We start from the raw sequence: 22,069 nt of genomic DNA, 5'->3' as shown, positions 1-22,069 counted from the left end.
TTATTTTCCTATTTCGTTTTTTAATACACGAAATGCAAAATATATATATATATATATGTATATAATTTCCTATTTCGTTTTTTTATTCACTAAATACAAAAAAAAAAAAAAAACCTATTTCGTTCATTAGATTACGAAATGCAAAAAAAATAAAAAAACAAATTAATTTCCTTCATTAATACACGAAATATTTTTTCCAATTTCCTTTTTATACGAACGAAATTAGAAAAAAATTTATCCTATTTCGTTTTTTAATACACGAAATGCAAAAACAAAAAAAAAATTATAATTTCCTATTTCTTTTTTTATTCACGAAATAAAATAAAAAAACATCTATTTCGTGGATTGTGTCATGATATGTAAAAAAAAAATCATTTTTTTCACGAAATTAAAAAAAAAAAAAAAAAAAAAGCTATTTCGTGGATTGTTCCACGAAATGCAAAAAAAGCTATTTCGTGGAACAATCCACGAAATAGCAAAAAAAAAAAAAAAAAAAAAGAGTTGCTGCTATGAACAGTAACTGGGGTATTTCGTTGAATGATCAACGAAATACCCATTTGGGTATAAAAAAAAAAAGACAGCCTATTTTGGTCTAATTGCTGTAAAAATATGCCATTTTGGCTCCGGACTCTAAAATTTAAAGTGCCACGTATTCCACCAAAAAACTAAATTTAGATTGTACCTTGCTAAAGTTCATATGCGTGTGATTTTTATTACTCCTTGTTGCTAATTTATTCTCTAGTCCTACATCAGTATATTTTAGACGTTTTCCACTTCCTTTACTCCAAAAAGGTGGCAATGAAGTTACGTAAAAATCTAATCCTAACTGAATTAAGAGATATAAAAAGACCCCAAGTTTTCCTTCTTCAGCCATTTGAAGCAATTCATTCATGTACAAGCAAATGGACTTCAAGTGGCTTAATTAATTTCGTCAAAACCAAAGATTGAAAAATACTTCCTCCATTCATTTTTATTTGTCCGTTATATATATCAAAAGGGTGTAGTTTGAAAATGAAGAGATAACGTAGTTTGACCTCTACTCTGACAACGCCGTCTTCAAAAGTCGTAACTTCACGTTTATAGAAAAAATTGCACAAACAAACGCTTTCATAAATTCAGTTGTAATTTGTCAAACTACAACTACGCAAGTTAAAACCAATTGTATATCTATTCAAAGTATTGACGGATATCCTTACACGTGGCTTACGTTATACAGAGACCTACCATTTGCTGAACATATCACAAACTTATTGTGATGCTCTCTTAACTGCTCTGATCCAAGAACGAACCAACACTATTAGTCATGCAATAATGAACTCCATTTAAGACCGTAAACACCTGAGACGAATTTTTTGGGGTCACTATGTCGCAGAAATGCAGCTTATTACACTATAAACATTTTCCTATCCTATACTCCGTCCGGACAAAAAAAGTGTCCACTTAGTCATTTTTACACCCTAAACAAAAATAGGTAATTTGACTAAATTACCTTTAATAAAATAGGTGTTCAGATTTTATCACATAACACTTAATAGGGGCAAATCTGAAAAAATAAGATTAATTCTTTCTTGATTTGATAAGTGGACACTCTTTTAACCAAAAAAAAAAAAAACAAAACCAAGTGGACACTCTTTTTAATTCGGAGGGAGTATGAAATACACCCAACACATAGGCGGACCCAAATTGTTGACTATGGATTTACGAGAACCAATAATTTTTGTCCAGAGTCCGTATATATTACAAATTTCACTAAATATCTATAAATATTTGATTATGTAAATCCAATTACAGTTATATATATCAACTTGAAAATCACTATAGCAATCATAAGCTTCAAATCGTAAATCCCCCTATATCTAATAAGTGTAGCTTAATACTCTCTCTGTCCCAATTTATGTAATGCAATTCGAATTTTAAGAGTCAATTTTTTTTATTTTAACCGTGAATTCGGACATACAATCTTTAAGATTTTTTATAAATAATTTATATATTTAGAAACTAAATGAAAAATATTATAAGTTACAATAATTAACAATTTAAAATATTTAAAGGACATATGAATAAATCACGATAATTTGTTTTCTTCTTTGAGTGTAACACATAAATTGAAACAAAGGTAACAAAGGTAGTAGTTAATAAAGTGAAATAAAAATCATAAGAGGTCAGGATTCAAATTAAATCATTGTATACGGTAAAAATCGAATATATGTTAGACCGGTGAGACTGGTGACCGAGGGAAGAAAGAGATCAACACGGGTATGGAGATTTACTTTCTGGATCGGAGGAGTGCTTGAACCGAGGAAAGGGAAGAACATTGTTTGGTCTGATTTTCCCATAGCCAAGTTGATCATGGCCGTTCCTCCGTTTGATCGTGGCCGTTAGTCCGTTTGATCGTAGCCGTTAGTCCGTTTGATCGTGGCCGTTGGACGTTGCTTATGAATTTTATTTAGTATGGAAATATTAGTGGAGATTAGGGATTAATTAACCATGATTAGATTATTAAGTGGAGATTAATAATTAATTAAGATTAATTAAGGGTGAGTGGTGCAAAATGGACCCCACTATAGCATGGCCAAATCTGATTGGTCCATACCATAGTGGGACATGTGTCCACTTCATAGGCAGCATATAAAGATCCATTTGATGACCAAGTGGATTCATTTCATCATTCGTAAATCCGATTTAGAGAGAGGAGCTCTCAACTAGAGAGAGAGAGAGAGAGAGAGAGAGAGAGAGAGAGTCCAAGCCATGAAACTCACGGCCATGGCTGAGCTAGAGCAAGCTCACAAAGTTGATATCAAACACTAATTTTCTAAGGTGTTCCACTCAATTGAAGGCCATAGTAACGTGAATTTAATCCTTTGGAGCAACAAGAATACTTGCCATTTTAATTCACCAATTTCAGCAAATTAAGGAGTCAAGTTATTAAGGTAAGATCTAATCCTTCTCTACATGTTTTAGAGTTGGTTTGGACTTGTTATAATTTGGTAAATGTGAATTGGACATAAGAAATTATGTATGTTAATGTTGAGATGTGTTTAGGCCGTGTAGGGGACTGTTTTATTTGGAAATGGTGAAGTAATTTTAATTAGTATTGTGGTTGTTGTTGACATGGATTATGTGTTAGGAATGAAGGAATTAAATGGTTAAAGTTGAAGTTGTATTTATTTTGTGGGCTGTTTTAAAGAATTTGTTGAATAAGTGATGTTGTTGTCATATACGAATAATCGATGTTGTTGTCATGTGTTTGCTGGTATGATTCACGAATTGAGATAAAAGGAGTGTATGAAATAACGGATAAGAAGCGTATATGGTTTGCTTGGTGTATTCGTAGATGTTCGTAAGATTATCGGACATCTCTATGTTGTTAATTAGGGGCTGTTTTGGGCGTATTGTTAACTTCGTTGAATGGGCAGATTAAGTATAGTTGAGATTTATACATTGTATTGCTATAATGGTTGGGTTGTTATGGAATCGTTTTGATGAAGTATTATGGCTATAGGTTATTAAGAATAAAATGAATATGTTGTAATCATATGTAGATTTCTATCGAATGTTTTAATATGTGGGCTGATTGGGATGTCATGTGGACTATTCGGAGTGTTCTCGGATCTTATCTTGATTAGTCTCAACATAGTACTTGAACGTGTGGTTATTGATGTTGACCTGGTTATTGTGTAGTTGGTTAAATATAAAGGAAACGTCATCTAATTTTCTAGAAATGTGCTACTAACGTTGGAATACGTTTTGAACTTTCTCGTAGCTTAATCATGGTTCTTGACGTCTTAATATAGGTTGAGACACTTTGGGCAGCGTATACGTATTGTGTTACGGATAAGCGCTAAAGGTATGTAAAGCTGTCCCTTCTTTCTTTTGGCATGTCTTAGATATAAGTTACGTATGATATGAGCTTTGGGGTAATTCTATTCATAAGTTCCGAGTGTGATTCATGATCCTTATTCACTTCTTGATGTTAGAACTCCTAAGGTAATTGAGCTATTGCCCCTCGAGTCCTCTATACGTTGGATAGTAGTTGGTATGTAAAAGCTCCTATTCTTAAGGACTCTATAATGGTTAATGTTCTTGACTTCCAATAGTTGTTTCGCATTATCTTGATACATGACATATGATTCCTGAGGCTCTATTTGATATAGTTCATATTGACATTCAAAGAGTACTTAATATGACTATTGCCTTGATATTCGAGTGTTTGTTAGTCTACTTATCTATTGAGTCTCAGATGTGATTTAGTTGCATATGGTTACTCACTACTCTGCTCGTGCATACTGTCATTATATCTTTCACCGAGTCGCGGGCCGGGTATGTTATCATGCACAGTTTCACTACACTATTCACCGAGTCCCTCACTAGAGGGCCGAGTACGTTATATGATGATGTGATGATACGATGATATGATTATGGCACCGAGTCCCATGAGGGACGGGTACGGTATACGTGTACACAACTTTATTCACCGAGTCCCTTACTAGAGGGCTGGGTACGGTATATGTATATGATGATATGATTATAGCACCGAGTCCCATAATGGGCCGGGTACGGTATATGATAATGATATGCATGATTTTGTTCCGTAAGGCACAGGTACAGTGATTTCTTGATTATTATACTTATCTCCTGGACCCTCTACTTCAGTTATGATCCTTCTTATTGTATTTCATGCTTTATATACTCAGTACATATCTCGTACTGATCCCCCTTTCTTCGGGGGGCTGCGTTTCATGCCCCCAGGTGCAGATACTCGCTTTGGTGATCCGCTAGCTTAGGACTTCTATTCAGCTGTCTTGGAGTGCTCCATTGTCCCGGAACCTAGACTTTTGGTACAGATCCTTTTGATGTACATATATGTTTATCCAGGAGTACGGCGGGAACCCTGTCCCGTCATATGTCACTGTTGATACTCTTAGAGGTCTGTAGACATATGTGTGGGTTGTATATATATGTTGTTCAGTTGTGCCTATATGACTTATATTTTGGGACGTTCCCATTCGTAGTGGCAGCCTTGTCGGCTTGCGTATATACATATTTTGGGATGTTATATGTAGTGGCAGCCTTGTCGGCTTGCGTATGTATAGTTGGGACGTTCCCATTCGTAGTGGCAGCCTTGTCGGCTTGCGTATATACATATTTTGGGATGTTATATGTAGTGGCAGCCTTGTCGGCTTGCGTATGTATAGTTGGGACGTTCCCATACGTTATGACAACCTTGTCGGCTTGTGTACTATGTTATCTTTTGATGGTTGTGACTCCTCAGGAGACAGGTTGCCTTGATATGTATATGTGACAGTCCCGAGACAACGTTTCATTTTTATAGGTTCCATATTATGTTTGGTTGTGAATTGATTATAGATAACAGGTGTGTACACGAGTGTCCAGTTCGGGCACTAGTCACGGCCTACGAGATTAGGTCGTGACAGTATGAAGCCCATGGGACAATATTATAAATAGGGCTCATTGCTCTACTTTTGAGGGGTTGACTTCCTCATATCAAGACATTTTGTACAAGAAAATATATACAAATCTCTCTCAATATCGTATTTTGATCCGAATTCATTGTGTTAATCTCTTAAATTTGTTAAATCAAGTGATACTCATATATTAGTAGACACATAAATCTATAGCGAATCTCTGATCATTATTGCTCTCTTCATATCATATTCATATATATCTTTTTTTATCAAGTAGATTAAGGCTTAACCACATATCTTATACCTACTCACAAATTTAATTAATTATCCAAATTCAGGGTAAATAATCATAGTTGTCAAAGTTATACCGGCGAAATATTCGAACTATTCATATTACAAAGATTAAAAGATAGAGATGAAGGAATAATGAAGTAGTAAAATATATCAAGAGATAAGTGATCGGTTTCTGATCCCTTTCTTATTCCCCAGCTGAGTCACACTCCTATTAATACACTTTAATAAGCACTCGAATTACTGATCAGATTAACGGTAAGAAATCGGAAAAATGTCTAAAATACATCTCAATCTTTGCTCGAATTAGGCGTAACACGCCTAACCTTTACGGGATCCTATTAACTCCGAATATATCTTTAAGGAATTTCTTTGACATTTATCGAGTGAGCTGGATAACAATTCAAACACGTATTGAACAAAATGCCAAAAAAGAAAGGAGTACAGTCATTTTCAAGTCATTTCACTCTCTGAACAAAACAAAAAATTAGAATTCTCTCTTACACTCTTAATTTTTTCATGGAGAAAGCAATTGATTCTCTTAGAATTTGATCTTGTGAATCTAAGAGTTTGATTTTAGTTTAATTTTTCCAGATAAATGCCAAAAAAAAAATACTTTAAAAATATATTCAGGAGTAATAGGACAATCATAAAGTATAGGTGTGTTACAGCAAATCTAGACAAAAGTTTGGGTGTATTTTAGACATTTTCCCTTAGAAAATCATTAAAAAGAAAATAACCGAAACGGTTCCCAAATCACAAACGCCGACATCGACCATCGGAACACAGAAACGGCCATTTTTCTCTGCAACTTTTTAATCCATCTATTTATATATATATATACACAAACAAAGAAACTTTTCATTTTTCCAAAACGACTCTTAATTTAATGAAGTACTAAGAGAGGCTACTCTTGCCAGGATGATCAGCAGCTTGTAGAGTTTTGTCAATGAGCTTACGTGCCTTTTTGCTGCGAATCTCCACTCTCACACTCGAGCTTTTGTCCATTTTGATGTACGGTTTCTTCGATTTCTTCAATTTCCTCACCTTCGATTTTATCGATTCTACCAAATTCTCCAATTGTATCGCCATTAAATGTAACAATAGAGTTTCCGTATTCTCGAGGAAGAAAAGAAAGGAGGCGAAATATTTGGGTTAGTGGGTTGCCACTACTTTGCTCATATAGGAAGAATTTTCAATGAGTCTCTCTGTATTTATGGATTTTGTGATGTGAATGGGTGTGTTATTGAATTTCCGTTTCTGTTTGCGTGCCAGTATATAATGCATTACTATTTTGACTTTCTGTTTTGCGTGCCAATATCTAATGCATTGCTATTTTGACTTTCTGTTTTGCGTGCCAATATCTAATGCATTGCTATTTTGACTTGACTACACACCCCTTCTCTACAAAAGCCCCTCTTTCATTCAATTATTACTATTCTTTGCCACTGATCTCAGTTTATGGATTATAGTACTTTAGGGGTTGTTGAGTATGCCGGACAAGCATTTAATACTGTCTTATCCCTTGTTTAGTTATTAATTTTGAGATGAGTTATATTAGGATAAAAATAATATTGGTATAAATTATTCCTGTCAGATGTTGAAATAATAATATTAGGATTAGTTAGACTTAGATAAAATAACAAAAATGACAAAAATATCCGAGGTTGCTCAACCTCTTTTTTCTACTAAATGAGATTGACTATTTTTGTAAACAATCAACTTCTTCTTAAAAATTATGCAATGCATGTTATTTTTAATACAATAAATCAAATAATCAATAAAATATAATATCAAGAAAATTAATCCCAATATAATTAATATCAGCATAACTTTGTCTTCAAACGCAAACGACCCCTTAAATAGTAAATGTGCACCCGACAAGTCAATGGAGGTTATACGTCATCTCAGTTTATTTGACTTTTATTGCTATATAGTTTTCCAATTGTTGTGAAAGCTTTTATTGGCTTTGGGAGACCCAATACGGTCAATTTCGGGTTCCACCAAGAGCATTTCCGCATATTTGATATATAACCATATCATCAATAGCCAACAGCACAACTACTTTCTCTTGAGACTCTATTTCAACCACAATTTGTCCAGCACTTGATCAATTTTAGTCCCAAACTAATTGGATAGTGCATGTTACTATGTACAAATTCGCAAAGAATGATGCTTAATAAAATCGTATAAATGTTGTTACATATTTCATTAATGCTAAATTACTTAGAAGCAAGTGGCTTAACAAACCAAGATCCACTAAACACTGATCTAATTCCTGTCACACATGACAATGCACAAACAAACAAACAAACAAACAAAGTTCACATGTTCACTTGTCTAAATATTAATGATGCTCGGCTAAATCATTCAAACTGGGGCTCAATTGAAAACAGCTATGAACCTTTATTGAATCATCAACGACAAAAGCTAAGTTTGACAAATCTAAAAAGTTTCATGCAAGTGAATGTCTCTAAACATAAAATCAAGACCAAACACAATAATGAAATGCTACAAATGACATGTCCATTCACTAAAGCAACTACTCCCTCCGTCCTAATTTATGTGATTTTTGACTGGACACAAAATTTAAAAAATAAAGAAAGATTTTTGAATCTTGTGGTCTAAAATAAGTCAAAAATATTTGTGTGGTTATAGATCATCTCATTAAGCGTAAAAAATAAAGTTTAAAGTTAAATTGTTGACAAATAAAAAAATGTATCATTTTTTTTAAACAGACTGAAAAAAAAGTGTATCACATGCATCGGGGACAGAGAGAGTATATGCAATTAAAAGTCAACACGCATGTCAGGCACGCAAAACACATTCCATCCGTGGTATTGTTTTTTTAAACTTATTATTGAACAACTAGCAACCAAAAGTTCTCCAGATTTAATAATGGAGTATTAAAATGGAGATCTTTCCATGAGTAACCGACTAATGACTGTATCTACACTTCACCACTATTATGTTCCTTTCATTAAATTAAACACTGAGAATAAACCTCCCCTAGTTACAGTCATTCTTATAGCAGAACTGCAGAGACAGGATTTAAATAGAACCTAACGTACACAAGACCAAAAATTAGAGAAAGATTAATTTATATTAATTATATGGCAAAAAAAGTAGCTGAAGCTTCCTCTAAATTTACTACATTGATATGATATGAAAATATGTATTTAACAAAATGACATGAGACGAAATATGTATATAAAAGAGTCCGGCGCCAAAATGGCACGTTTTTCGAGCTTGAAAACAAAAATGGTATGTCTTCTTTTTTTTATACCAAAATAGGTTTTTCGTTGGTTATCCAACGAAATGTTAACCCCATTTAACGTTTCCGTCAAATGTTAAAAAAAAAATATATATTTCGTTACATACCTGGCGTTTTTTTTTTTTTTTTGTATTTCGCTAGTTGAGTTGCGAAATGTAATTCATTTTTTTCCTGTTTTTTAATTTACTTTTTCCTTTTTTTTTTTTTAAAGTTTCCTAAAATAAAATTATGAAAATCTAAATTTTTTAGGACACAAAAAAAACAATTTTCCTGATTAAAAGAAACCCATTGTTTCAGATATTTTAATTAATTAAAAAAATCCAGTATTTTTTTTAAAAGCGGGTTTAAAAAATGAGATTCGTTTTTCCTGATTCTAAAAAAACCATTTTCTAGATTATTTTTTTGCAAGTAATAAAATGCCATAATTTACATTTTAATTTGCCATAAGTAAAAAATTAATTTGCAAGTAATAAAATGCCATAATTTACATTTAAAAAAAATAGTGTTGACAGTTAGTCAAAGAGCATAAATGAGCTAAAAAGTTGAATTGAGGGGTATTTGTAGCAAAATAGATGAATGAAGGGTATTTTTAGACCTTTTCTAATAGTTCAGGAGCATTTTTGTCATTTTCTGTTAAATTTTTAACAAAATATTTAGGAGTTGACTAAAAGTCCACCGCTTATGCAAACATAATGCTCCATGTAAAAGAACATATATAGTTTTAGGTCCAAACTTAAAGGTAATATACTATTTTGATCCTTTTCTCGAGTTGTGAATTAGGATGTTCGATCAATATTAAAACCTCTTTTTTTCCATTCAATTTGAATTTTTTCCCAAATTGGTGTACAATTTTTATTTATTTTTAGTAAAAATCTAGTGATAAAAAATATATTTCAAGATGGTAATCTCGTGGTACTGATGTTTTGAATGTCAATTTCAAGTCTCGAAATTCAATTTATGAAAACAAGTTAGATGGCATTAGTGAACTTTATGAATAACAAAAAATGTCCACATTGTCACTTTCATAAACTTGACTTGGCGGTTTAGCCATTCTTTTTTATCCCAACCATCAGGGATCAAACCAATGCGGGTGCATGATTTAGTAAATATTAAGTATATATTTTGTGTATAATAAATCTTATAAAAAGATCACAACATATTCGAAATAAAGTTACGCATTAAAAAATAACACATTTAAGGAACACTTAGTGTTTTTTTCAATAAAAAGATCGCACATCTTTTAATATATATATATATATATATATATATATATATATATATATATATATATATATATATATATATATATATATATATATATATATATATATATATATTTTTTTTTTTTTTTTTTGCAACACTTAGTGTTTTTTGTCATACTTTGACCAACGATTAGTCATGTGTCAAGACTCCGAAACGTCAATATTTTATATAGAACCTGATATTTTTTTCTACGTACAATAATGTATGCTCAATACATCAAGGATACATAAATGTTCGGATCGTCGTTTTAGGGGTTGAAAAGGTGCCCGAAGTAAGTTTTGTTTGGAAACTTTAGATTTAAGTGTTTTATTTTTTAATCAAGACATAACTTTATTTTGAATATAAATCTAATTCAATTAGATAAAAACGTATTTAAAAAATATAGGAGAAAAAGTAGTTGTAAATTGGTGAAACTTTAAACAGTCATAACTTTGAGCCCGAATGTCCGCTTTATGCGATTTTTTATTTTTTTTTATTTTGCATATTTTTCCGAGATCTAGCCGCGCCAAACGCCACAAGGCGGTTTGGCTGGGCCGATTTTCTAGAAAACTTCTTTTTTTCCATTCAATTTCAATTTTTCCCCAAATTGGTGAGAAATTTTCGGTTTTCTTTATTTATAATATGATGATGCGCAATAGATTTCAACGTAAAAATTCCGGAGTAATGTAGTTGTGAATGTCAATTTGACTTATGTGATTTCAATTTTCGAAAATAAAGTTGACTAATTTTCTCGTCATATAAAGTTAACTAAAATAACGTTACAAAAATATAACACTTAAACCTAAAGTTTTCAAAACTACTGCAGTAAAATACTGCTTTATACAAAAAAAAAAAAAAAAAAAAAAATTAACGTAGTATTTTTCTGCGTTATTGGACTCAACCGCCCCGTTACAGTTTAGGTTTCGAGAAAAGGATCAAAATAGTATATTACATTTAGGTTTGGACCTAAAACTATATATGTTCTCTTACATGGAGCATTATGTTTTTATAAGTTGTGCGCTTTTAGTCTTAACAGAAAATGACAAAAATGCCCCTGAACTATTAGAAAAGGTCTAAAAATACTCTTCATTTATCTATTTTGCTACAAATACCCCTCAATTCAACTTTTTGGCTCATTTATGCCTTTTGACTAATTTTTTTTAAAAAAATAGGTAAATTATGGCATTTTATTACTTGCAATTTTTTTTTTTTTAAAATAATTTGGAAAATGATTTTTTTTAGAATCAGGCAAAATGAATCTCATTTTTTAAACCTGCTTTTTAAAAAAAATGGAAATATCTGAAACAAAGGGTTTCTTTTAAATCAGGAAAATTGATTTTTTTGTGTCCTAAAAAATTTAGATTTTCATAATTTTATTTTAGGAAACTTAAAAAAAAAAACACAGGAAAAAGTGGATTTTTTTTTTTTTAAAAAAATGTATTTCGCCAGGTATGTAACGAAATACAATTTTTTTTAAAAATATTTGACGGAAACGTTAAATGGGGTTAACATTTCATTGGATAACCAACGAAAAACCCATTTTGATATAAAAAAAAAAGAAGACATACCATTTTTGTCTTCAAGCCCCAAAAATGTGTCATTTTGGCGCCGGACTCAAAATAAACTTCAAAAAGGAGGACGTGAATGTCATCACTCACCACTCAGGTAGCAATTTGACTTTTCAAAACTATCCAAGAGTTGAAATAATTTTTTTTATGGAATTCAATACCACCGGAGTTGGGATTACAAAGAAAAGTCAGGATGATACTCTGGACTTCAGCAAATGGCGTGAGGATGAGGCCAGAAACAACTAAGCAAATGATTGATCATTATCCTTTCTTTTTGATCCTTCACTTCTGAGTTCCTTTAATAGTGCTAACTTGCACCTTTCTTGGGACCCCTCAGCATATGAACACAGCCTAAAGCAAAACGATTCATCACATAAGTGTCTAAACTGGTGAGAGCATGTAACTTTGTTATGCAACTCAGCCTCTTTAGCAATAATCAGAGGTTTATCAAAAGTGGGGAGGAGGAAAAAACTTAATTCTCGGTAACCGAAGCACTAAATCAGAAATCCTGTAACAACATTTTTGTCTTTTTTCATGCAGCAAAGATGAGAAAGATTCACCATAGTTAGCATACTGCTCTTCCCTTTTCATGTTTCTCTCTAAAATTTTGGTGTCATAGGTATACAGTCATGTGAAAAAAGGAACCATAACCGTACACTGATAGAAATCTTGACAGCCTACATCTATTAAACTTTTTTCTTTGTCCTTTTTCAGTGTAAGCTAAAGATGATTGGATCCACAAAGAATGAATGAAATCCTAACTCAAAAACTTATTGAACCCTTTCAAACAAGACCATCAAGCTGAATTTGACCGAATCACTAAGATTTCAAAGCAGCACAAACAATACTTGCCTGCCAGTGTTACTAGACCTTGAATATCTCCTGATTGTCACACCACAACATTAATGCTGACAAAAGAGCCACTGTAGCAGTTTCAACTCGTAGACGATGTGGTCCAAGACCAACAGCAGTTGCCCCAGCCTCCAGAATCACGTTTAACTCTCCCTCTGTGAAGTCTATAATGGAGTGTGTTCACAATAATCATACACAGCAGAAAACATAAGTATAAATTATCTATATCTGAATACTGTATGTAAGATTGTCTAGTGTCCACAAGCTTTTCTTTGTTTTTGGTTCCAATTTCTTTATTATAATTGTTGTTAACCGTTCTTGAGCACTCTTACTTCTAGATAATGAGGACAAAATAAGAGGGTCTAAACCCACTTCAGCTTGCAAGATTGGACTGGTGTACTATAGGCGATAGGTATAAGCACCACAATATGTGAAGCCAAATCATACTAAAACAAACTCTGTATTGTACAAAGTACTTCCTGCAGTGCGAGAAAGATAAATAGAGTTTGTGGTTAGAGTCAGAGTGATGTAGGGTTGGAGAGTGCGGGAAAGTGTTGTTCTAGCCTAGCTAAGTGGATAATAGAGAAGGGAGCAGGAGGTTGCAGGGTAAGGAGGGTTTGCATGGCCTGCTGAAACAAAAGGGTTAGAAGGCAGGATGAGTAATGGGGTAGCATTGGCAACCTCTTTTTTTCTTTTTTGATGAGTAATGGGGTAGCATTGGCAATCTCTTTTTTTCTTTTTTTCTTTTTTTGATGAGTAATGGGGTAGCATTGGCAATCTCTTTTTTTATTTTTTTATTTCTTTTAAATTATTGTCTCTCTTCTTCCTTCCTTTATACAACTTTTTTCTTTCCCTCATTCAAGAATTTATATAGAATCAGCACTATGAGTTGTCTGCTAGCTTCAAAGGCTTCTCCTATTTCTTGGATTAAAAGAGCCATTTTTTGAAGTTAAAAGGCCAAATGAGCTTTGACATGTAAACTGTCTAAACTGGAGCTTTACATTAAAACGAGCCTACTTTTACATGTGATTTACCCAAAAATGACTATTTTTCTCTTTAAGAGTGTCCTGGCATATGAATTCATTTTAATTCTTCTGAACTCCTAACACTCGTCATCAGGGGTCCTAGACAATTTACTTCTTCAGATGATCAAAAAGTTGACTTATGACCAACAAAAATATCATCAGTATAAAGGCACAAAACCTTGGGCATAGACTAGAAGAGCAGGAAAAGCTGCAAAAAGATACTAACCTCCTTCTGGTCCAATTATCATCAGTCCAGATGATTCTCTTTTGATGGAACTTAGAGCACTAAAAACTGGTTTAGCTTCTGCCGTGGCAATAAATGAAAGCTTTGAATTTTTTACCTAGAGCATAAGCGGCACCACAAAACCAAGAAAAGAAAAATGAATAAGTGCTGCAGAGAGAAAGACGAGCAAATAGTCTTAGAGCCTCCTATATGCTGTTCGCAAAGCTTGAAAAAAATTTACTTTGTGGGAGGAAACTGAAAAACCAACTTACAAGAGGTAAAAGTCCACCAACTTTTATAGGAGGATTTAGAACCAGTTCATGCAGCCGTTGGCCTAAAACAAAATGTTGTTAATGTCTAAAACATCGCACAAGCACCCACAAAGAGAATTAGTCCACAAAATACATTCTGTATCAAAGTCAAAAAGCTTACATTGTTTAGCTGCAGCAAAACTAACACGTTGTAATCTGTCCACGCGATTTCCTGATATTGAAGGAGACCGTTCCGTCAAGATGGGGGTCACACTACAGGCTCCTAGCTCCTGAGACCATCGGACAAAGAGAGTGAACAAACAGGTTACCAAAAGCTTCCCGAGAGATACAATTTCACATGAGCAATTCAGACATACTGTACATTTCTCCACAAGCCAATCGGCTCGGCCTCCCTTGAGAGTACCTACATTACAGGAACTTAGTGCACATTATGCAAGGCAGGAACTTAGTGCTCATAAATACTCACCAAATGCCGCATAGACATGCCACTGTGTGTTAGGAGGAGATACTGACTTTGGATTCTCGAGAGCCACAATATCCAATCCTGTCTGATCAATGTTCTGTATACAGCCTTCAACTAATCCTCCTTTTCCATCAAATAGTTCTACCCTTGCAAATTTGACATCATGAATAGGTGAAATTAACTCAGTACCATTGTTCAAGGCACCAACTAAATTTCTTTCTAGGACAACCCTTCTGGCTTATGTCTATCGGAAACAGCCTCTCTACCCACAAAGGTAGAGGTAAGGTCTGCGTACATCCTACCCTTCCCAGATCCCCACTACACTGGGTATGTTGTTGTTGTTACAACTCTTATAGCTTATGTTAGGACGGAAATGAAACAACTATTTATTGAAAATCATATCCGTCATAGAATTGTCAGATCTGAAATCTACATTACAAACACCAAAAGTGGACAACCAGATTGAGAATTTTGAAAGGGAGTAGAAGAAGCTTCTAAAATAATAGGACGTTGGAGAATTAAAGGCACATTCACATTCCTTATTCAAAATAAAGCACCAATGAGCACCCAAGGGTGTGGCCCAGTGATTAATGAAGTGGGCTGAACACCATGAGGTCTCAGGTTCAATTCCCAACACAGACAAAACACTATGTGATTTCTTCCATCTGTTCTAGCCTTGATGGACAGAGTTACCTGGTACCTGTTGCTGGAGGTAGGTGGCAGGTATCTCGTGGAATTAGTCGAGGTGCGCGCAAGGTTGCCCGGACACCGCAGTTATTTAAAAACAAAAAGAACAGCAATGCAGATAATACTTTTGAACAAGCCATTCTCGCAGTTCCCAACCATGACAGAAAGATACTACTAGTGGACAATGAAAATTAGCTTTATGCATACGACTTCTCGGGCACATAATGAATTTGTCATGTGGCAGTACCTATCATGAATTGTCAACCTTAAGACCCTAGTCATGTGCCAGAATTCATCACCTTTAACACGAACAACGCCATCCTGCATTCCCAAAAACCATAAATACACCATAGCTGAGCCGCTTAAATCATCTAGTCTGAATAGAGTAACAATAAAGCTTTCAGAGTACAAATAATACAACAACAGCCCTCAAGTCTAAACTAGTTGGGGTCGGGTATAAGTATCCTCATTATCCACTCCTAGACTCATTTCATTCAACTTATGTGAAATTACCAACGTGAGCTTCAGATAACCGGTTTTCAGTAGAATAAAGGAGAAAGGTTGCAGCTTATAGACACTTATAAGGGGCCGGACCAGAATTTAGAGTTTATAGGTTTTGAATATGCCATCGAATCCATAGTCGTCAGAGTTATTGGGTTTACAACTAAAAAGTTACATATATTTTAATGAATTTCCTAATACTATTGGGTTCGACCAAAGCTGTAACTAATACTCTCCCTCCACCCCCTGCTTAAATGGTAGTTTAACAAACTCAACCCTGTTCTTTTCTCAATAAAATCAAGATCCCATACTTAGAAGGAAAAAACAAAAAACAAAAAAAACTAGCTAATTAGGAATTTGCTGTATGAATGTGGGTATACAAGTGAGAGTAGAGTGTGATGAAAAAGAAAGAACATGCCTTTGAAGGAGGGAGAATTTCGGAGTAGAAACGAGGAAGGCCACCGCGAGACTGGTTAGATAAAGGTGCTGATGATGATGAGAATGCCCGCAAAGTGTTTGCTGTTTTGCATGAACGGCTGAACGGATTCGCTAGCCTAGGACTCCAAACTGGGGCTTGCATTTTGCTCCTACTTTACTTACTGTAGCACGGCCCTAACTTATCTCAAATACTGAAATCTTTGCAGCGTCTGGTGATGATCTGTACGTTTAATGGAATCAACAACAACAATATAATCGACCGGGTTGGGTCTCGAAAGGATAGAGCTTATGCAAACCTTGCCTCAACCTTTTGACGGTTAGAGAGGCTGTCTTTGATACTTTTAATGGAATCATTGAGTTTAATTATTAAATGTTATTTTTAATCTATTAGCTCAGTTGATTGACTACGTGAATAATTTTCACATTTTAATTTCCTCTCATGTTTTTCCTTCCCCTATCCACGATATAATAAAAAACAATTTCAGAAAAAAAAAAAACATTCTAATTAGTTTTAACTTTTAACAAGTTTGTCAACAATTTTTTACAGGGAAAAAGGTCAAATATAACTCTCTACTTTTTTTATTGGCTAACTTTATCATCGGTTTCACAATACTGCCAATTAAACCCCTACCATCAAAAAACTTCACACATATACACCTCTGTTTGGATGGAAACCCCCAAATCCATCAAAATTGTCCAATTACTAAGAAAATAACCCACTCCCTTCACTGAGGATTCATCATGAATTGTCAAGTTTTACATTAGATTACCGCAACCTTTCTTTATTCGGGCTTAAAACAGACAATGCGAGTGAGTTCACACTTATTCGTGACTGAGGCATAATTATTGTTGTTGTTATTATTGTATTTGTTTCACATCCGACAAGTTTAGTCATGACTAGGGGTGTACAAAGAAAACCGACAAACCGCACCAAACCGATAATTCGAGTCAAACCGAGAAAAAAATCCGACTAGTGGTTTGGTTTGACTTGGTTTGGTATTGACAAAAAAAAAAACCCACCATAATTGGTTTGGCTTGGTTTTAACCAAAAAAAAAAAAATCAAATCGAACCAAAACAACCCGACATTACATGTATACAATTTTTAGATATATTTTATACATAAAAATATTTAAATGTAATTTATATTTATTTCTTAATTTTTTCATTGTTTTTGTCTTTTAATATATTATTTGAAGCTCAGACTTAGACTTTTGAATTATCCAATAAGTTTTATAGCCCATAAAACTCAAATAAAGTCCAAACCAAAATCAAGTAAATACTAGGGTAATGCTAACAAAAGAAGTTCGATTCTAACAATAGAAATGATAGTAGTGTTGAATGCCCATTCATTAGTTTTGCACTGATTTGAACAATGAAAATACATAACTTTTTTACTTTTTCTTTGTCATGTAATTAATATTTATTAGCCGTACTTATTTTAGCATGAATTAGTATTTTAGATCATGATCATTTTCATTGTGGCTTATTTATTAGCAATATTTATTTTATGTGATTTCATTATCTTCTTTGTTGAATATTTTATTACAATGTCATAACATACCTCACATTTTGTGTTATTTTCTTAAGAAACACCTTATAGTTGTATCTTACTAGGACTAAAGAAATTTTTGAAGTAAAAGTTATACATTTTGTATGAAAACTTTTCTCGAAAAAATAACCCGAAAAAATCGAGAAAATCCGAGGTTGAAAAACCCGTCTTTTATTGGTTTGATTTGATTTATAGATTTTAAAACCCGGCTAAATTTATTTAGTTTAGTATTTGAAAAATTTGAACCAACCCAGTCCATATATACCCTAGTCATGACTATAAGATTGCCTCAATTATCAGCATTTAAATTATTCTCTCATTTTCTGACGAAGCAGTTGGTACAAAAGTTATAAGGAAGCTACAAGCCTACAACAGCAGAAAATTAAATACAATTTGGATGGATTGCATGCACTAGAATTTGCTTCTAATTAAGGACTAATATAGTCCACCCCCAAATAATTTGAGACTGGGACATAATTGATTGATGGATCGACATAGGAATGAGCTTGATATTAAAGTTATTCTTCTAAACTCATTGAAAAGATTATGTGGAGATAAAAGACCCGATTTCTGCTAAGAATTTAAAATGTACCGTAGAAATTGATTACTGACCCATGTCAATAGATTTTAGTATAAGGATACCACTGACTAGCAACTGCAACATACCATTTGTATTATTTAATGCTCAGAATATAGGGTAGGATAATATTAGTGCTATTGTTTCCTGAACTATATTATAATTACAATTGAGTGCTAATAGCCTCCAGATTAATAGTTTACCATTTCCTTTTTTCAAGGCAATTGCGTGGTTTAAATTTATCGGGCCTTAACCCAATTAATTGGTCAAATCGGCCCAAAGATATGACTGAAATGCAGAATATGCTCTTTTAGACCTTCTTTAAAAAATAGCCGCAAGTTATACAGTTCTTAAAGTTTAGCTGCAGCATAATCAACTTTAGACAAGCGGATCTGAGTGGAAATTGCGGTTATGAATTCTGATAATTCAAACCGTCAGGTCCAAAGTTGGGATCTGACAGAGTTCAACGTTAAATTTGAAGATCAGAATTTGAGCTTTAACTTTTGAAACTTTAGACTTTTGGTTATGAAGTTAGATTTTGATAGAGACCAATAACATAATTGTTATTGTTGCGATTATATAAGCTAAACTCAGATTATTAATTAAGAGGCATATGTCAAATGCAAACAGTTGGTAATGTATAGGGGAAGCCTCTTCGATTTCCTTCTGTTCGAATGAGAAGAAAATCCTTTATTAGGTCTACCTTTAATCCAACCAATGTATATGTTACAAGCGTCATTACGTTGAGAAATTGAATCGTGGGGGTGTTTGACCCTTGTAGATTCAGGTTTTCAGTCTCAAAGCACGCTCAAGAATATATTAAGATTAACGTACGTTGGTCTTTCTAGATTATCCACCAAACATTTATTTATATGCATGTGTAATCAAGAAGTAATTGAACCGTACCTAACTGGAGTATAATACAATATCTAGAGTATGCAAAAGTAATGAAACAACCAGTAATATAAAAATACCAAAAAGTGGAGTTTATATATCAAAAACTTTTTTCTCCGAAAACTATTCCTTACCAATCAAGTAGCCCGATTTTTCTTGTACAATCAATAAATTTAAAGAGGTGTATCTGGTCTGAAGTTGTCAGAACGAATCGCCTGTTCTATAAATTAAAATAAAAAGGAGTAGTTTTATAAAGAGTCTCGGTTGTCTCCCTATTTGTAATTATTACAGTTAGTGTCGACCAACTTTGCCATATATACAGACGAACACAAAGAAGGCATACGACCAAAAAAGGGAAAAACAAATTATATTCGGGACTCCAAACAGGGCATGTTAATTATTCAATATAGAAACAACCAATACTGTAATATTAGCACATAATGTTATGCATTTCAAATTGTAACTTGTAAAGAGAGAAATTATTAAACGGAAAATTAAACTTTAATATACTAATGATTTTGCTTGGACCCCTATTATAAATTAGTCGCGCTTTACCTTTCTTTTAAAAAGGTGTTCGTTGAGAAATGATGAAATCGTAGACGTCACTTGACAGCATAATTAACACTATCATATTATTATTAAGAAGAAAAGCTTTCGTAACGAAACTTTTTTTAAAAGTATTGAACACTTAAATATTACAGAAATAAAAACACTTCACTTACACATTCACAAATCCTCAACTCCAGATAAAAAATAGAACTTAAAAAGAAAAAGGAAAGCATCGTTTTAAAGTATTATGCACTTCCATATTAATAAACTAATAACGTCAGAGAACAAGAGAACAATAGAAACACAAACTTTTTCATCCTTAATTAGAGGTCTCGGGTTCGAGCTAGGGTGGATACAAAGTTATTTTTGTTAGAGAGCGCTAGCTTTACAACAACATGAAACTTTCCGATGCGAATTCAAATTTAAATAAACATTAGCTTGTGAATTATATATCACTGCTAATTAACAGGAACTAAGACAGACAACTTATCCATCGTTAATTCTATTCACCTACGGATTATTCAAAATTTTTGTCAACTACAAGTATTTTTGCGTCGGATTAACGACGAAGTTTGTAGCTAATTTCAGTTTTTTATTTTTATTTTTATATCATCATCAAAAAAATGTAAGAATTAGATTGATGGGATACCAATAACATATATAACTGATCTAGATCGAAACAAGGGACCAGGTCGAAGAGTCGTCATTAACTAATACATCACATGTCCATATATAACTAGAGAAGAAAAGAAGAAGAAGAAGAAGAAAAGAAAGAATAAAACTATATTTAATGAAGAAAACTAAAGAGAAACGAAAATCTAGGGTTGCTTATGCCTCTGGGTATAGATATAATCAAGGTGAGCCTCTAACGTTCTTCTCATCAAACATTCTTCTTCTCCAAGACCTTCACATCTTTCGTCCACTTCTACTTTCCCTGCTGCCTTATACTGCATTAATAATCACAAGCAACGGAATCAGTTAAAAGGGAAATCCAGTGCACAAAAGCATACCACGTGAGCAAGGGTTCGGGAAAGGACCGCACCAAGGGCTGCTCTATAGACAGCATACCCTGATGCATTAGTAGATGCTTCCACGGCTCTAAGCCGTGAAAATTTAAATGTAAATTTAGTGGCGGAATCATAAATTTAAATCTAGGGAATTCAATTTTTTTTTGTAATAATGCTAATATCTAAAATTTGAAATTATGGTCTAACTTTTCTTTTGAACCAGCTCTGTCATTACACTAATTAAAAGCTTCCCTTACGTTTAGGAAGATTCAATCATTTATTTATATATAAAAATAAATTATTGTTATAACCTAATTGTACAACAGAATTTCCCAATGGATGAGAATGTTTTTTAAACCTCCTTCGTAGAAGCTAACAAAAATTTGAAACATGGGGATTAGAAGATAATAAATAATCCAATACACATACCTTACTATGCTCCATCGGAGTAACGTCGTGATAAGGCGTACTCATCGGACGGGAAGCAGCGCAAGTTAGTGTGAGAAGGAGGAATGCTATCATGCAAAATGTGCTAAGCTTAGCCATGTTTTTTTCTTCGTCTGGAAGTGATTTTTGGAGAACAATGGATTTATAGAGTTGGGAAACAAGGAAACAGGGACAAGTGTGCTGTATTTAAAGAGCTGTTTAGTATAATAAGTTTAGCAATATCTAAAATATAAATTTCCATAATTATCTATGATTTTCTTTTTTGGTAAAAGAGAAAACTACGGAAGGATGACGAAAAGCTAAGAAAAAGGGTGGCCAACGTTTTGTGGATATTTCATGAAGACTTCTAGAGAAAGTAATGGACGTGTGGTAATGTATTTGGAGACTAATGTATTGCATTGCTAATTTGCTATTAAAAAAAAATAGATATCGTCAACGAAGAATGAAGCACGGAGTTGACCTCTTCCACAACCCGACATTTGGTCTACGTCAATTTTTTGGTCTCCGTTAAATTAAGCTTCTCTCTCTTTCCAGATAACGAAGACTTAATTTATTTATTTATGGTTGAAAAATAAGTGTTACTCCTTCCACTCCATTTTATTGTCTTGATTATCAAAAAGTATTTGGTTCAAAATATTTGTCATATAAAATATTAAGATATAATTTGTTTTTTTCCCATCTTTACCCATATTTTAATAAATACAGAGAGAGATTAATGAGATGAAAGAAAGAATAGTATTAAATTGAGTTCGTAAAAATAAACAAGTGTAATTTAGTCAAATT

At 33.3% G+C, this 22,069-nt stretch overlaps 3 protein-coding genes and 2 long non-coding RNA genes across 6 annotated transcripts; 2 read left to right on the top strand and 3 right to left on the bottom strand.

Moving 5' to 3' along the window:
* The first annotated feature begins 2,685 nt into the window (after positions 1–2,685).
* LOC132598923 (uncharacterized) lies at positions 2,686–5,532 on the top strand. Its single transcript, XR_009566728.1, has 3 exons — positions 2,686–2,930; positions 3,795–3,847; positions 4,750–5,532. It is a non-coding gene; the product is annotated as an uncharacterized LOC132598923 (long non-coding RNA).
* A 336-nt stretch (positions 5,533–5,868) lies between these two features.
* LOC132600212 (uncharacterized) lies at positions 5,869–6,978 on the bottom strand. Its single transcript, XM_060313301.1, has one exon. The coding sequence runs from the start codon at positions 6,807–6,809 to the stop codon at positions 6,615–6,617; it is 195 nt and encodes a 64-aa protein (XP_060169284.1). The 5' UTR covers positions 6,810–6,978; the 3' UTR covers positions 5,869–6,614.
* A 4,902-nt stretch (positions 6,979–11,880) lies between these two features.
* LOC132598922 (uncharacterized) lies at positions 11,881–16,584 on the bottom strand. 2 transcript variants are annotated; one of them, XM_060312072.1, is made up of 9 exons: positions 16,243–16,584; positions 15,571–15,644; positions 14,640–14,782; positions 14,530–14,576; positions 14,334–14,442; positions 14,174–14,235; positions 13,905–14,019; positions 12,654–12,817; positions 11,881–12,152 (listed from the first exon to the last, which is right to left on the bottom strand). In XM_060312072.1, exons 1-8 carry the CDS (start codon positions 16,402–16,404, stop codon positions 12,666–12,668), a joined length of 864 nt encoding a protein of 287 aa, XP_060168055.1. In that variant the 5' UTR covers positions 16,405–16,584; the 3' UTR covers positions 11,881–12,152; positions 12,654–12,665. The 2 variants fall into 2 exon arrangements, with proteins under 2 accessions (XP_060168055.1, XP_060168056.1); XM_060312073.1 differs by lacking the exons at positions 15,571–15,644; positions 16,243–16,584 and adding an exon at positions 15,337–15,564 and having other exon boundaries at positions 14,640–14,777.
* Positions 12,054–13,174, top strand: LOC132598924 (uncharacterized). Its single transcript, XR_009566729.1, has 2 exons — positions 12,054–12,190; positions 12,516–13,174. It is a non-coding gene; the product is annotated as an uncharacterized LOC132598924 (long non-coding RNA).
* Positions 16,585–20,497: 3,913 nt separating the features above from the next.
* On the bottom strand, positions 20,498–21,495 carry LOC132600211 (phytosulfokines-like). The gene is made up of 2 exons (XM_060313300.1): positions 21,269–21,495; positions 20,498–20,779 (listed from the first exon to the last, which is right to left on the bottom strand). Exons 1-2 carry the CDS (start codon positions 21,383–21,385, stop codon positions 20,651–20,653), a joined length of 246 nt encoding a protein of 81 aa, XP_060169283.1. The 5' UTR covers positions 21,386–21,495; the 3' UTR covers positions 20,498–20,650.
* Positions 21,496–22,069: the final 574 nt, after the last annotated feature.

Source organism: Lycium barbarum, chromosome 6 (genome assembly GCF_019175385.1).
Source record: "Lycium barbarum isolate Lr01 chromosome 6, ASM1917538v2, whole genome shotgun sequence".
In the NCBI taxonomy this organism is placed as follows: Eukaryota; Viridiplantae; Streptophyta; class Magnoliopsida; order Solanales; family Solanaceae; genus Lycium; species Lycium barbarum.
The sequence above is the reverse complement of the archived record's forward strand: the minus strand, read 5'-3'. Positions and strand labels throughout refer to the sequence as shown.

Excerpts from the sequence above, each read along its gene's own strand:
- LOC132600212 (XM_060313301.1), bottom strand. The coding sequence starts at position 6,809 with ATGGCGATACAATTGGAGAATTTGGTAGAATCGATAAAATCGAAGGTG.
- LOC132598922 (XM_060312072.1), bottom strand. The coding sequence starts at position 16,404 with ATGCAAGCCCCAGTTTGGAGTCCTAGGCTAGCGAATCCGTTCAGCCGT. Across the intron at positions 14,443-14,529 it reads GGCTTGTGGAGAAATGTACA|GAGCTAGGAGCCTGTAGTGT; the intron begins GTATGTCTGAAT and ends CGATGGTCTCAG. Across the intron at positions 14,236-14,333 it reads TTTTGCTGCAGCTAAACAAT|GCCAACGGCTGCATGAACTG; the intron begins GTAAGCTTTTTG and ends ATTTTGTTTTAG.
- LOC132600211 (XM_060313300.1), bottom strand. The coding sequence starts at position 21,385 with ATGGCTAAGCTTAGCACATTTTGCATGATAGCATTCCTCCTTCTCACA. Across the intron at positions 20,780-21,268 it reads CTCCGATGGAGCATAGTAAG|TATAAGGCAGCAGGGAAAGT; the intron begins GTATGTGTATTG and ends TTATTAATGCAG.